The 14,093-nt window shown below is 39.4% G+C and overlaps 1 protein-coding gene across 4 annotated transcripts in view; it reads left to right on the plus strand.

Moving 5' to 3' along the window:
- The window catches only part of CCDC77 (coiled-coil domain containing 77), a 28,123-nt gene that overhangs the window by 9,066 nt on the left and 4,964 nt on the right, over window positions 1-14,093 (plus strand). For 2 of the 4 annotated variants that reach the window (XM_059403852.1, XM_059403851.1), the window contains 5 exons: window positions 1,331-1,473; window positions 6,632-6,728; window positions 7,577-7,652; window positions 8,824-8,915; window positions 10,255-10,403. In XM_059403852.1, coding sequence (XP_059259835.1) covers window positions 1,331-1,473; window positions 6,632-6,728; window positions 7,577-7,652; window positions 8,824-8,915; window positions 10,255-10,403 — 557 coding nt within the window. Of the gene's footprint in view, window positions 1-1,330; window positions 1,474-6,623; window positions 6,729-7,576; window positions 7,653-8,823; window positions 8,916-10,254; window positions 10,404-14,093 lie in introns of all 4 variants that reach the window. The other 2 variants (XM_059403853.1, XM_059403855.1) reach the window with 2 other exon arrangements.

The following is a 14,093-nucleotide window of genomic DNA, read 5'->3' on the forward strand; positions in this document are numbered from 1 at the left end:
CCCCCCCCTTCCTTAGTCTTAAGTATCAAAGTTCCAGATTCCACCATATATGGTCTCATTGTATTCATGCCTTCTACTATCACATATGAGGTGATGACACCAAATAACTAATGTGGACTCACTTTTCTCCAGAGTTCCTTGTTAATATGTCCGTGTCTGAACTGCTCTCTCTTTCCTACCCTACCCACACATGATGTGTACCACTGATGTTTCCCCTCCTTCCATTCCTTATCTCTTTGCTTTTTCTTTATTCTATGTCCCGTAAATGGTATCATTGCCTGCAATTCTCCCCAGCTCCTACTTCTGTCACTTGGCAAGTCCTTTTGATTCTGCTTCCTAAATGTCACTGCACCCATTCCAACAACTTAATCACTGTTTCCTCAACATCGGTTCCAACTCTCATTATGTCTCCCCCGAACTATTAAAGTGTCCGCCATACCAGTATCCAGCCTGGATATCATACTTACCCACTCTGCCTCTCGCTGTCCACTCCAGCAATACTGAAATACTTGGGTTTACCCAGACACTTAGGGCTCTGATGGTTCGGTATTTCTCTCCCTTTCCCAAGAGTACTTGTCTTCTGGTTGTCTGTAGCAGTCTTCATCTTTCAAGTTCCAGCTTTGCCTGTGTTCTCTGACTTCCCAAAACCTGCAGAGGTTTTACTCTACTGTACTTTCCCATCAACCATTTTACTATGCATTCTCTTTCATGAAATAACTATTTCATTTTAGTTGTTTGCATTTCTCTCCCCTCCAACAAAATTCTTCAACTCTGTGGGCAAGAATCATACCTTTTTATCCATGTTTTTCGAAAATTTTGAAATCCTTATTACATAGAAAGCATTAAAAAAAAGAAGTGTGACTAGAACAGGTAAATCATATAGTGTTACAGGGTTCTGTAATCTGTAAAAGGAAGATACAAGAGCTTTGATGTTATAGGCAAACATCACACTCACCCTGCAGCTGTTAAACTCAAGTCTGTACACAACCTGTTGTTGTCATTTGAATTCCATGTTGGTGAAACCATTCACTCTGTAATATTTCTTTTCTTTTTTATAATTTTTTTAAGATTTTATTATTTGACAGAGAGACACACAAGGAGAGAGGGAACACAAGCAGGGGAAACAGGGAGAAGCAGGCTTCCTCCTGAGCAGGGACCCTGACACAGGGCTTGATCCCAGGACCCTGGGATCATGGCCTGAGCCAAAGGCAGATGCCCAACCAACTGAACCACCCAGGCGCCCCCACTCTGTAATTTCTGCATGACCTGATCCAATCAGAGATACTCCCATGAAGTGCAGTATCTTTTCAATACCTCTTTCCCCCCCCAGCATAAACTAGAATGGGATTTGCAGCAGAGGGAGGAAGAGATTGCGGAATTGCAGAAAGCTCTAAGCGATATACAGGTCTGCCTCTTCCAGGAACGGGAACATGTTTTACGCCTCTACTCAGAAAACGACCGACTGAGAATCAGGTACCCAGTGGGAGAAGGGAAATATTGGAGTTCTATTTCTAAATTACACTAAACGAGATACATTTCTCTTAGGTTGTGTTCCCCAGGAAGCAGACTCTGAGATGGATACAAGGATGGTTAGTTGGGGGACTCAGCAATAATACCTATGAGCAAATTTGGGCAGAGGGAGAATTTGAACTGTGATTCTATGGTAGGAGAGGCTTTAGCCAACTGCACAGGGAGCTCTGAGGCCAGGACAGCCATTCAGAGGCAAAGCAGTTGACCATTTGTAGCCCATAGTGATCACTCATTGGATGTCGGCTGTCACCAGGGAGGGGATGTAAATTTGGGAGAGGCAGCCCCTGTCAGCCTAGGGCAGTTCCTGGAGAAGGACTGAACTCTTGGGTGATGGATATCTAGGTTCTGAAAGTGGCATCTGAGCAGTGTTCCACAGGATCCACTAATTTTTTTTTTAAATTGTGATAAAATATACTTAACATAAATTTTACCATTTTAGTCATTTTCAAGGACATAGTGCAGTGGCGCTTAGTATATTTATGTTATCAGGCAGCCATACCACTATCCAGGTCTAGAACTTTTAACCTTCCTTATAGAAACTCTGTCCCCATTAAACAATAACTCCTTATCACCACCCCTCCTCAGCCCTTAGTCACCACTGTTACATTTTCTGTCTATGTATTTGACCTCATATAAGTAGAATCGTACAGTATTTGTCCCTTTGTGAGTGGCTTATTTCACTGAGCATGATGTTTTCAGGGTTCATCCATGTTGTAGCATGTATCAAAATTTCATTGCTTTTTAAGGCCATATTCATATTCAAATTCATATTTTAAAAATTCATTGACAAATCCAGTATCACTATAGTTTTTTGTTTGTTTGCTTGTTTGTTTTTTTAAGAGAGAGCACTTGTGAATGGATATAGGGAAGGGGCAGAGGGAGAAAGAGAATCTTAAGCAGGCTCCATGCCCAGCGTAGAGCCCAACACAGGGCTCCATCTCAAACCTTGAGATCATGACCTGAGCCCCAGTCAGGAGTCAGGTGCTCAACCACCTGAGCCACCCAGGCACCCCCAACTGTGTTTTAGAGTTTTAGCTCTTACAGGTAGGTCTTTGATCCATTTTAAGATAAACTTTTGTATATTGTGTTAGGTAAGGGTCTACCTTCATTCTTTTGCATGTTGGATATCCAGTTTTCCCAGCACCATTTCTTGAAAAGACTGTCTTTTCTCCATTGAAAGTTGAAAATCACTTAACCATACATGTGGGACTTATTTCTGGGCTATTTGATTCCAGTGGTCTAAAGATCTGTCATTGTCAGTACCACACTATTTTGATTATTGTAACTTTGTAGTAAGTTTTGAAATCAAGATGTGTGGGTCTTCTAATGGTGTTCTTTTTCTATATTGTCTTAACTATTTTAAGTTTCCATATGAATCCTGAGATTCCATATGAATTTTAGGGTGGATTTTTCTATTTCTGAAAAAAAATGTCATTGAGATTTGATGGGAGTTGCTCTGAATCTGTAGATTGCTTTGGGTAATATTGACAATATCAAGTCTTCCAATCCATGTACATGGCATCTCTCTATTTATGTATGTATAGTATACAAGTCTTTCACTTTCTTTTTTAATTCCTAAGTATTTTATTCTTTTTGATGCTAATATAAAGCAAATTACTGTCTTAATTTCCTTTTCAGGTTGTTCACATTAGTGTATAGAAATGCACCTGATTTTTGCATGAAGAATTTGTATTTTGCTACTTTGCTGAATTCTCTTTTATCAGTTCTAATGGGATTTCCTTCGTTTGTTTGGGTTGGTTTTTGTTGTTTTTATGGAACCCTTCGGTTTTCTACATATAAGATTATGTCATCTGTGAACAAAGATAATTTTACTTCTCTCTTTCTACTTTGGATGTCTCTTCCTTTTTTCTTGCCTCCTTGCCCTAGCTGGTATTTCCAGTACTGTGTTAAATGGAAATTGTGAAAATGGGCATCCTTGTCTTGTTCTCAATCAGAGAGGAAAACTTTTGGTCTTTCACCATTGAGTATGATATTAACTATGGGTTTTCCATACATGGCTTTTATTGGGTAGAGGTTATTTCCTTCTTTAGCTAGTTTGTTGAGTGTTTTTATCATAAAAGGGTTTTGAATATTGTTACATGAGTTTTCTTTATCATTTATCATTTATGATTGTGGGTTTTTTCCTTTCATTCTGCTAATGTGATATATTGATCAATTTTCATATGCTGAACTATGCTTGGATTCCAGAAATAAATCCCACTTAATCATGGTGTGTAATCCATTTAATGCTCCTGAATTTGGTTTGCTTGTATTTTGTTGAGGATTTTCACATCAGTGTTCGTGAGGGATATTGGTCTGTAGTTGTCTCTTTTTCAGTTTTTAGAAAAGTTTGAGAATTATTGGCATTGTCCTTTAGATACTTGGTTGGGTTCACTAGTGAAGACATCGGGTCTAGAGTTTGTCTTTGTCAGGAGGTTTTTGATTATCGATTCAATCTCCTTAATAGTTTTAGCCTTGACCTAATGCAGAATTTCCTTTCAACTCTGGGCCACACTGAAAGCTCACCTTTCATGTCACTTGATATATGGGTCAAAGCAGTATCCCATAGTATGGGATATGGTCTCTAAGAGATTTGAAGAGTCCTTTTTTCTACTTGGTAAGGGTAAGGCACAGTAATTTGTTTTTTACTTTGAAGGAAATGTCTGGTCATGCCTAGATCAGATCCCTAAAACTTCACTGATATGCTTTGAAAAGTTTACTCCAACCCTCTCAAGCCCATGTATCTTACCAAGGGTTTTAATGCATCTGCCATTTCTTGTCTAGCCAATCTAATTTAATCTGATATAATTTTTTTTAAAGATTTTATTTATTTATTTGACAGACAGAGATCACAAGTAGGCAGAGAGGCAGGCAGAGAGAGAGAGAGAGAGGGAAGCAGGCTTCCTGCGGAGCAGAGAGCCCGATGCGGGGCTCGATCCCAGGACCCTGAGATCATGACCCGAGCCGAAGGCAGCAGCCCAAACCACTGAGCCACCCAGGCGCCCCAATCTGATATCATTATTATTGAACTAATGAAATCTGTGGTATGGCAGGATCCAGGTCTCTTTAGACTTATTTGATAGGATGCTGAAGAGTTAACATGGTTTTATGGAAAGACTGTAAAAGTGTACTGTGTTCACCCCACACAAATGAGAACTATTTCTGGTCCTGTTAGGAATGGAAAGGAATGCATTTGCTTACTCAGTATCCATATTCCATGTACCTAAAACCAAGTAAATCTACTCTAGCAAAAATACTACTTCTAGGACAATGACTGAAATTGGGACCTCCTTAACAGTAGTAGTCCACTGTTATCCTTCTGGTTTTGCATAGCTCATACTGTGAATTAAATGGGGATTTGATGGTGACTTTGACCCCACATCTTTTAAGTCTTTATCTTCCATCTTGGCAGGGGTAGGGAGGGGCAGTTTCAGAGTCTTCCTCTTACCTTAACCCAGATGCCAGGAAACCAGGCAACTACCAACTACCAAATTTTCCAACTACCAAATATGGCTATTCCAGTTATACATTTAGAGATGGGGAAACTAACCATGGATTGGGTCTGGACCCAGTGGACCCACTGTGAGCTGGGCCTGGTACAAAATTGTGTTGATTACATGGTTCCTATATACTCCAGTGCCATGGTATCAATGTCAGTTCAGACCCTGGATCCATCAGTTCTTGAATTACCTGTGTATTTCCTTTTCTCCAGTGTATAATTACTTAAATAAATGGCCATGGGTCTTTTGGGGAAAGACTAGGGGACTCATTATCGTGTACTTGCTGTGGTGTCACCAAGTCTTACCTCCTGGGGACCCAGCTTCTTTGTCAAGTAATTATCTTTATGCTGGCTGAGGTGTGGAAAATGGATCAGAAATTGTGCTTTTGCTTAGGGTGCTGCCCTTAGCCTCCCTTCATCTTTGATTTCTTTTATTTTATTTATTCATTTATTTCTTTTAAGTAGGCTCCACATCTGATGTGAAGCCCAGTGTGGAGCTTGAACTCACAACCCTGAGATCAAGACCTGAGCTGAGATCAGAAGTTGGATGCTTAACCAACAGAGCTACCCAGGAGCCCATCTTTGATTTATTTTAATTTTTTAAGCTGTACCTTGTTAACCACCCGTCTGTTTTGCCCCTAAGAACACTGTGTTTGTTATTAAAGATTTTATTTATTTAGAGAGAGAAAAGGAGCACAAGGGGAGGTGAGGCCAAAGGAGAGGGCGAGAGAATCTCCAGCAGACTTTGTGCTGAGTACAGAGCCCAACACAGGGCTGGATCCCATGACCCTGAAATCATGACCTGAGCCCAAATCAAGAGTCAGGTGCTCAGCTGACTGAGCCACTCAGGCACCACAAGAACACTATGTTCTATAAACCATCTCCATATCACAGACTCTGAAATCTCATTTTAGAGTTTGCTTCCTTGGTCCATTTCTGATATCAACTGTCTAAGGTTGGGTTCTCCAGAAAACAGACTTTGTAATGGATATTTGCTTGCAGGAGATTGTTTAGGAGAGTCCCTTCAGGGATAACCACCAATGAAGGAATAAAGTCTGATTGGGCAGCAGTAGAACTATTTAATTAATTACAGAAGACCTCAGCCAGTGCCACAGGGTGCACTGAAGCTGGGATGGCCCTTCAAAGGTATTCTGAATTGATGCAAGGGAATTGGACTTTTCTGTCCTCTCATTAGCCAGGCTCTGGGTCCAGTCTGTCCGTTGGGTATACAGTTGGTTAAGGCAGTCCCTCTTGACTGAGGACAATTCTGGAGAGATATTCAGCTGTGAGCCCCAGTTTGCAACATTGCTGGCAATTGGAGGAATGAACCCATTAGTGCTGAAGAGGGAAATCTGAGCAGGGTACCCCAGCATCCACTATAACTTTCTTCTGGAACCAACTAAGAAATTATTTTGTGGTCCCCTCTTTCAATTTCTGGATATAAATATCTGATGTTTTAAAAATTAGAGCCAAGGTCTCAATAAATCTTATTCAATTTTAATTTGATGTTGCCATTGTCTTAAATCAGAAAGGAGATCCTTTAAACAGAAAAGTTTATTTCCTCTGAACACAATGTGTGGTTATTCTCTTTGAGAATCGCAGGGAGATAGAAGACAAGAAAAAGATTCAGAATCTCTTGGCTCTTGTGGGCACAGACACTGGAGAAGTGACCTATTTTTATAAGGAGCCTCCAAACAAAGTAAGTAGTCTTTGGTACGGCATGGTAAGCATTACTTTTTATTTAAAAAAAAAAAAAAAACAGGCTGGGGTCTATAATAAGAGCAATTTTGGTACTTGTTAAAGAAGATAGAAGGAGAATTAGCTGTCTTAGTCCCGAAGTCTTCAAAGCATTTTCTATAATTACAAAGAGCTTTGTGCTTTCATTTACTTTTTTCCCCCAAAAAAACCTTGGGAGGTGGCATCATTTCACTGTTTGGAAATCTTAAAGCACAGAGGAGTGGATGTTTTGGGTGAGGTTAGAGAGGAAAGCAGGAGCTGACTTAGTGTGGGAGCAAATTCGCAATACTCAGATTTCTTTTTTATGTTAGTTTATGCTGATGATAAAGTACTACATGGTCTTTATGAAAAACAGATTTCAGAAATCTGTCATATAAAAGTGGCAGTCTCTTTTATCCCCAGAGAGAAAGCTCTTTTCCCATTCATATAGAAATATTTGTGTGTATATATAGTTTTTTTATTTTTACTTTTCTATAAACTGCCTCAGTGAGCATCTTTGTGCATATCTACATATGCATGCTTTTGTGTTCCTGTTATTTTCCTAAAGGTCCTTGCCAAAGATGCCCCACCCCTTTCTTTTAGCAGATAGTATGAAATAACTCTGAAATTTACTTTTTTAGCTTATTTCACTAGCGCTGAGTTTGGTCCACTTTAGTGTCCCTCACACATGACATCCTTATATGATTATGGTAATTTCAACCAATTGTATTTGTGAGTAGTGTTTTGATCTATAGAAGTAAAGCTAAAAAGTGAAATACAACATTTATAGGAAAGGTAACTCTATACTTTTTGGTTTTTTTGCTTCTTCAGGTCAGCATTCACTCCAAGACTATCCAGGCTATAGGTATATGTGAACAGAATGAATCTTCCTCAGCTTTCAGAGCAGGTATCAGCCGTATTACTATAAATTCTCATTGATGCAGAATTCAAAAACACAGTCAAATAATTAGATTTTGTTTCTACTATGTGGTAATAATGAATGTTCATATTGATGTCCCTGCTAGTTTAAGATCTCACTGAGCTTTTTTTCCTTTAACCTTCCCGTGATGTTTTAATAAAGGAGAATAAATAATACATAATAAACATGCTTATAGGTAATAAAACAGATTGGGATAACTTCTGGGATCACAGAATGTTAATTAGCTTCTAAGCCTCAGTCTCCCCCCGCCCCTTTTTTTTTGATGGAAATCCCAATTTTATTTCTTTCTTTGCCCTTTTTTTTTTTTTTTAAGAAAATTGAGATGTGGGGCGCCTGGGTGGCTCAGTGGGTTAAGCCGCTGCCTTCGGCTCAGGTCGTGATCCCAGGGTCCTGGGATCGAGCCCCGCATCAGGCTCTGCTCAGCGGGGAGCCTGCTTCCTCCTCTCTCTCTGCCTGCCTCTCTGCCTGCTTGTGATCTCTCTCTGTCAAATAAATAAATAAAGTCTTTAAAAAGAAAAAAAAGAAAAAAAAAGAAAATTGAGATGTAATTGACATATAACATTACATTTAAGTATATAATGTAAGGATTCAATATTTGCATATATTATGAAATGATCACCTCAATAAATCTAGATAACATTCATCACCACAGTGGTTACAGATTTGTTTTTCTTGTGATAAGAACTTTTAAGATCTGTTCTCTTAGTGTGAGCTTCTTGAATCATCCTAGGAATTTTGTTCAGTGTAATTTTAGTGTTTCTTATTTTTAAAATAATCTTGTCTTTTGAAAATTGGGTGATCCATCTTAACCAAATATTTAGACTTACTTTTCCTTATTCCTTATCTTTTCTGATTAAATATGATTTTATGAAGAAAACAGATACAACTTCAAAGGAAAATTTAGTATATTCTTTAGAAAGATGAATATTATTATTCAGGAGACATCCTAGCAGAGTTCCTTTAGAGAGATTCTCATTTGAAAAAGTATTGCTATAGTCATTGTATGCTTTCCTTTTTCTTCCTTTCCTTCTCTTCTAGGTAAATGAAATCAGACTCCTCTGCAGAAGTCTGCTGATGTTCAAATAGCCAAAATAAAAACTAAGTAAAGGTCTTGATTAATTTTTGTTTTCTATTTTAGATTCTAAAGGAAACAAAAAAAAACCAGCAATGAGAGAGAAGGAAGAAAGTTCTGAGCAATATCAGAGAGACATACAAACACTTATCCTGCAGGTAAAGCAGACCAGAACAGTTTCTGTCCACAAGTTTAGCTTTGTGTAACATATCTTTGTTATCATATAAGTATCTCCTTGCACACATATTATTTTTTCCTTTTGTGTGTGTGTGTGTGTCTATATGTTTTCTTTTTTTTTTTATTAACATATATTATTTATTTCAGGTCTGTGATTCACTGGTCTTATATAATACTCAGTGCTCATTACAACACACACCCTCCCCAATGTCCATCACCCTATTACCCCAACCCCTACCTCTCCCCTCCAGCAATCCTCAGTTTCCTAAGATTAAGAGTCTCTTATGGTTTGTCTCCCTCTATAGTTGAGTCTTGTTTCATTTTTTCCTTTCTTCCCCTATGATCCTCTGCCTGCCTCTCAAATTCCTCATATCACTGAGATCACATGATAATTGTCTTTCTCTGACTGACTTATTTTGCTTAGCATAATACCCTCTAGTTCCATCCACGTTGTTACAAATGGCAAGATTTCATTTTTTTTACGGCCTTGCACACATATATCTAGGTATCAAGTGATTACGAAAATTTAGGTTGTTCCTAATTTCTGAGAGTTTATGTTTTAAAACCATTATTCTCTATTCAGCCATTCTAGAAGCGCTATCCTTAGCCCTACCTAACAAAACTATCATATAGTAAGAATTTCCTTGTGGCTTAAGGGATACGCAAAGAGTTACAATTGTCTCTGCTGAAAGATTGACCAGTAGGGGTATATCCATTTATTTAGTGCATGTGTTCTAAAGTCACCAATTATCCTTCTACCACCTGGTAGTTGTGTAACACTTGCAACCATGCGCTCAAGTTCCTGTCCTTACTAGGGTCTGTTGCCTTAAATGACAGTTTCTGCCTTTGGCCAGTATCTCCCCTGGGAGTCATGACAACCAGAATCAGAGAAGGAAATAACATGATACTGATTTTTCTTCACTTTTTAAATTAAAGGATGAAGAAAGGAGTCATTCTATTTCTATGCAACTAGGGGGTCTTAGAAGGGAGATAGTCCTAAGAATCCCAAAAGGGAGATAGTGAAAAGCTGAAAATGTTAGGGTAGAGGAAACTGGATTTTCCAGCTTTTTGTGTGTGACGCAGATCCTGTGTGGTGTGAACAGAGCTTGCTCTTGTGTAGCCTAACCCCATGTATAAGACATTAAATGAAAAGGAGTACACTTAAGATTTTTCTTCTATTTGTTTCGCTGCCGTGCTTTTGTTTGTGGATTTGTTTTGTTTTGTTTTCTAAAGTTTTCTGGAGAAAGACTCACTTTTTGAGGTAAGAAATAAGTGGAAGTGAGACAGGAGTGGATACCTCACCTCTTTTGGCCTGTCCAGGTGGAATCACTGCAGGCTCAGCTGGAAGAGCAGACCAAGCTTTCTAGAGAGCAAGTTGAAGGGCTCATGGAGGACAGACGGATTCGCATTGAGGAAATACAAGTTCATCACCAGAGAAATCAGGACAAAATCAAAGAGCTTACCAAAAAGTGAGTGTTCAAGAAAGCTGCACCTGACAGATCTGTAAATTTTTCTGAGTGGCTTGGAAGTTAACAGTCCTCTCCTTTAGCAGCATAGTACTGTGCAACTGAAAGGGATCTGGAAAATTCGTCTTTGTCAGACATCCCTGCCTCTATGTAGGTGGGTGTCCGGGCTTCTCCACGAGTGCTGTTGATTCTTTTCTTGAATAGCTGCCAAGTATCCCCCATGCTCCGTTTAACCCACTTGACTTTTAGCTTGATCTTAGTGGTGAAGAAATATTCTCTTATCCACTGATAGGTTATCCAGTGCAGCCCAATACGGTAGGGACATTTTCTTTTGTTTGGCCCTTCACGAATGTGGGAAAAATGACTACGTACCTGTACAAAAACCACAGACTCTCTGTCCTCACTGCTTTAATTCCGCACCTGCCTGCCTGCCTTTCCTCACCTTTCTGCAGTCGGATTTCATCCCCACTGTTTTACCAAGCATGCCCTTTCTAAGGTCATCACTGACTTCATTATCTCTTTAAAGTGCCCGCTGTAACTAGTATACTAGTATCATTCTGTATATTCAGTACCGCTAAGCTCCCTTTCTTTGAGATGAATTCTCTTTGCTTCTACCTGTCTGACCCTCCTCAGATTTTTTAACGGTTCCAGTGGCCAGACTGTGCTGTACAGATCTCTTCCGTAATGTTCGAACGCCTCCAATTTACTGCAACTGAATCAGACTGTTTTTCTTCCCCAAGAAACATCTCATTGTCCCATCTCAAACCTACTACTACATTCTTTTTCCCATTTACTTTAAAGATATCCATCCTGTTTCCCAAGCTCCCCGACCTTAGAGTTATCTTGAATTCCCCACTCTCTTATTCCTGAATTCTGAGCCCTAATGAGTATGATGAGCCTGGGAAGCCTCTCCAGGCCGTTCTCTCCCTCTCATTCTTCTCACATTGGTTCAACCTATTCTTTTTTTTTTTTTTTAAAGATTTTATATTTTTCTAAGTATCTCTACCCCCAACATAGCACTGGAATTTGTGACTCTGAGACCCAAGAGTTGGGTGTTCTCCCCTCCTGAGCCAGTCGGGAATCCCCCAGCTCTATTATTTACATTCCTGCAGTAATCTAGCTGTTCTTCCTATCACTGATCCCACCGCCTTCTACACTTTTCCTCGCTGCTATGAGTTAGAAGTTACCAGCTGCTCCATTGGGAGTTACCAACTGCTCAGAAACATACAATAGCTTCCTATTTATCTCATGATAAAGTCCTGCTGCCTCAGCATGAATTACTAGAATCTTCGTCATCTGGCACCAAATGAACCTTTTCAGTCTTAGCTCTTCCTCTACTGCTGTGTTTTAACCTGTCCTTCAGTCTGACCACTCATGTCTATTGCTTATGGGATCCTTGCTGTGTGGCAGGCACTTGGCTGTGCATGGTCATCTCTCCTCTGAACACTTCCCCCGGCAGAATTTAATTTTTCTTCCTCCGCATGCCTCTGATGCCTCGCCTGCCTCTGGTGGCACTAATCACCACCTATTGGAGTTATGTCTGTTCCCCAGGGGCGTGCTGTGGCCTCAGTTAAGCATCTGACTCTTGTTCTGAGCTCAGGTTTTGATCTCAAGATTATGAGTTCAAGCCCTGCTTTGGCCTCCATGCCCAGCGTGGAGTCTATTTAAAAAAAAAAAAAAAGTGATGATTAAAACTGGATGTGATTCTTAAATTAAGATCTCCCAATACAGGCTAGAAAATGCGTTCTGCCTCTTACAGACTCAGTTTTTGTTTTTTGTTTTGTTTTGTTTTTGTTTTTAAGATGTTACACATTTATTTGACAGACAGAGATCACAAGTAGGCAGAGAGACAGGCATAGAGAGGTGGGGGGTGGGGGTGGGAAGCAGGCTCCCCGCTGAGCAGAGAGCTGGATTTGGGGCTCGATTCCAGGACCCTGAGATCGTGACCTGAGCTGAAGGCAGAGGCTTAACCCACTGAGCCACCCAGGCACCTCACAGACTCTGTTTCTTTTAACACAGTATAATATGTTTTCATGTGGCCAGCACATCTCCATCTTCATTTTCATGTTTGGTATTTTGTGCTTACACATAGCATGTTCACTTTTCATTGGATTTTAATTGTTTTAAAAAGCAGTGTTTTTAAATTGTCACAGTAATTTGTAATTTTATATCTGTCTTCTAGCAGATTAATAACCATCCTAGTTTAGCATTATCTGCCCATCTGAGCATATAATCAGTCCCTTACATTTGATAGATCATCCTAAGGATATTGAATGGCATGAAATCCAAGGCCTTTAATGACTGTCCTTTGGGTCTCATTTTCATACCATTTATACATTAACAAGACTATTTATTGCTCAGTTTGTAATCTAGAACATAATGTAAAATAGAATAAAATAACTCATTGAAAGCATGAGAGATCTTGTGGTAACTGAATCAGTCTCTCTTTATATACATACATATATACCTGAGTATATGTATACATTCGTCTGGTGACAGTTACTCTGCTTTGTGCCTGCATTATGCTCTCATGTTCTCCTTATCTGTGTATCCTATTACTCATGAAAAGAACTGAGTTTCTCTGACATTATTTGGCCAGTGGAAAATTACAGTGATTGCCTCATGGTATTTAATATTCTTTTTAAGCAGTTTGATCATTTGGTACAGTATTTTTCTAGAAAGTATTGATATTAAACTGATGAGTTGCTAACTTCTTAGGGATATCCTTTTTTAAAGATAGAAACATCATTTGCCTATTCCTAAATCTCAGTAGTCAGCAGGAATTTGTTTAGTACTCTGTGTATGTTTAGCATTTGGTACTATTCTTGACAATATGGTGATAGCAAGGCAAAAGCAAATGATAAATAGGGGATATGCTTTCACTCAGGCTAGAAAAAATATGCATGTTGGGGCACCTGGCTGGCTCAGTTGGGAAAGTACACGACTCTTGATCTTGGGGTTATAAGTTTGAGACCCACGTTGGGTGTAGAGATTACAAAAAGAAAAGAAGAAATTATGCCTGTTGACAGTTAAAACATGACAAAGGCACCTGGGTGGCTCAATCAGTTAGGCATCTGCCTTTGGCTCAAGTTGTGGTCCTGGGGTCCTGGGATTGGGCCCCGAGTCAGGCTCCCTGCTCAGTGGGGGTCTGCTTCTCCCTCTCCCCTCCTGTTTGTGCTTTCTCTCTCTCTCACTCACTCTCTCAAATAAATATAATTTTAAATATAAAACAAAGTAAAATTAATTAAAATTAATAAAACATGACACAGTCTATGAGCAAGTGTCAAATTATAACACAGGGGTAGAAATTTAAACTGATACAGAATTTCAGAGAATGGAGAAACTAAATGGGCTAAAGTTGTCACGATCTCTCCATGGAGGAAACTGATGTTGAGGAAAGGACAAGTTTTGCTACCAGGCAGTTTACATGTGGATTACAGCATAACAAAACCAAAACTATTTTTGACATTTTAGAACTTGTGTTCACCCTCAGTCAGGGAATATATTCCATACTTGTGCAGGCTCTGTGTAGATATTTCTGTAAATCTTTTAATGATATAAACTAGAATTAGCATTGGGAAAATATAAAGACCAGTCTACGTTGGGCACATGGGTAACACAGTCAGTTAAGCAACTTAACTTGATTTTAGCTCAGGTCATGGTCTCAGGGTGGTGAGATGAAGCCCTGGATTG

This window comes from Mustela nigripes, chromosome 6 (genome assembly GCF_022355385.1).
Source record: "Mustela nigripes isolate SB6536 chromosome 6, MUSNIG.SB6536, whole genome shotgun sequence".
In the NCBI taxonomy this organism is placed as follows: Eukaryota; Metazoa; Chordata; class Mammalia; order Carnivora; family Mustelidae; genus Mustela; species Mustela nigripes.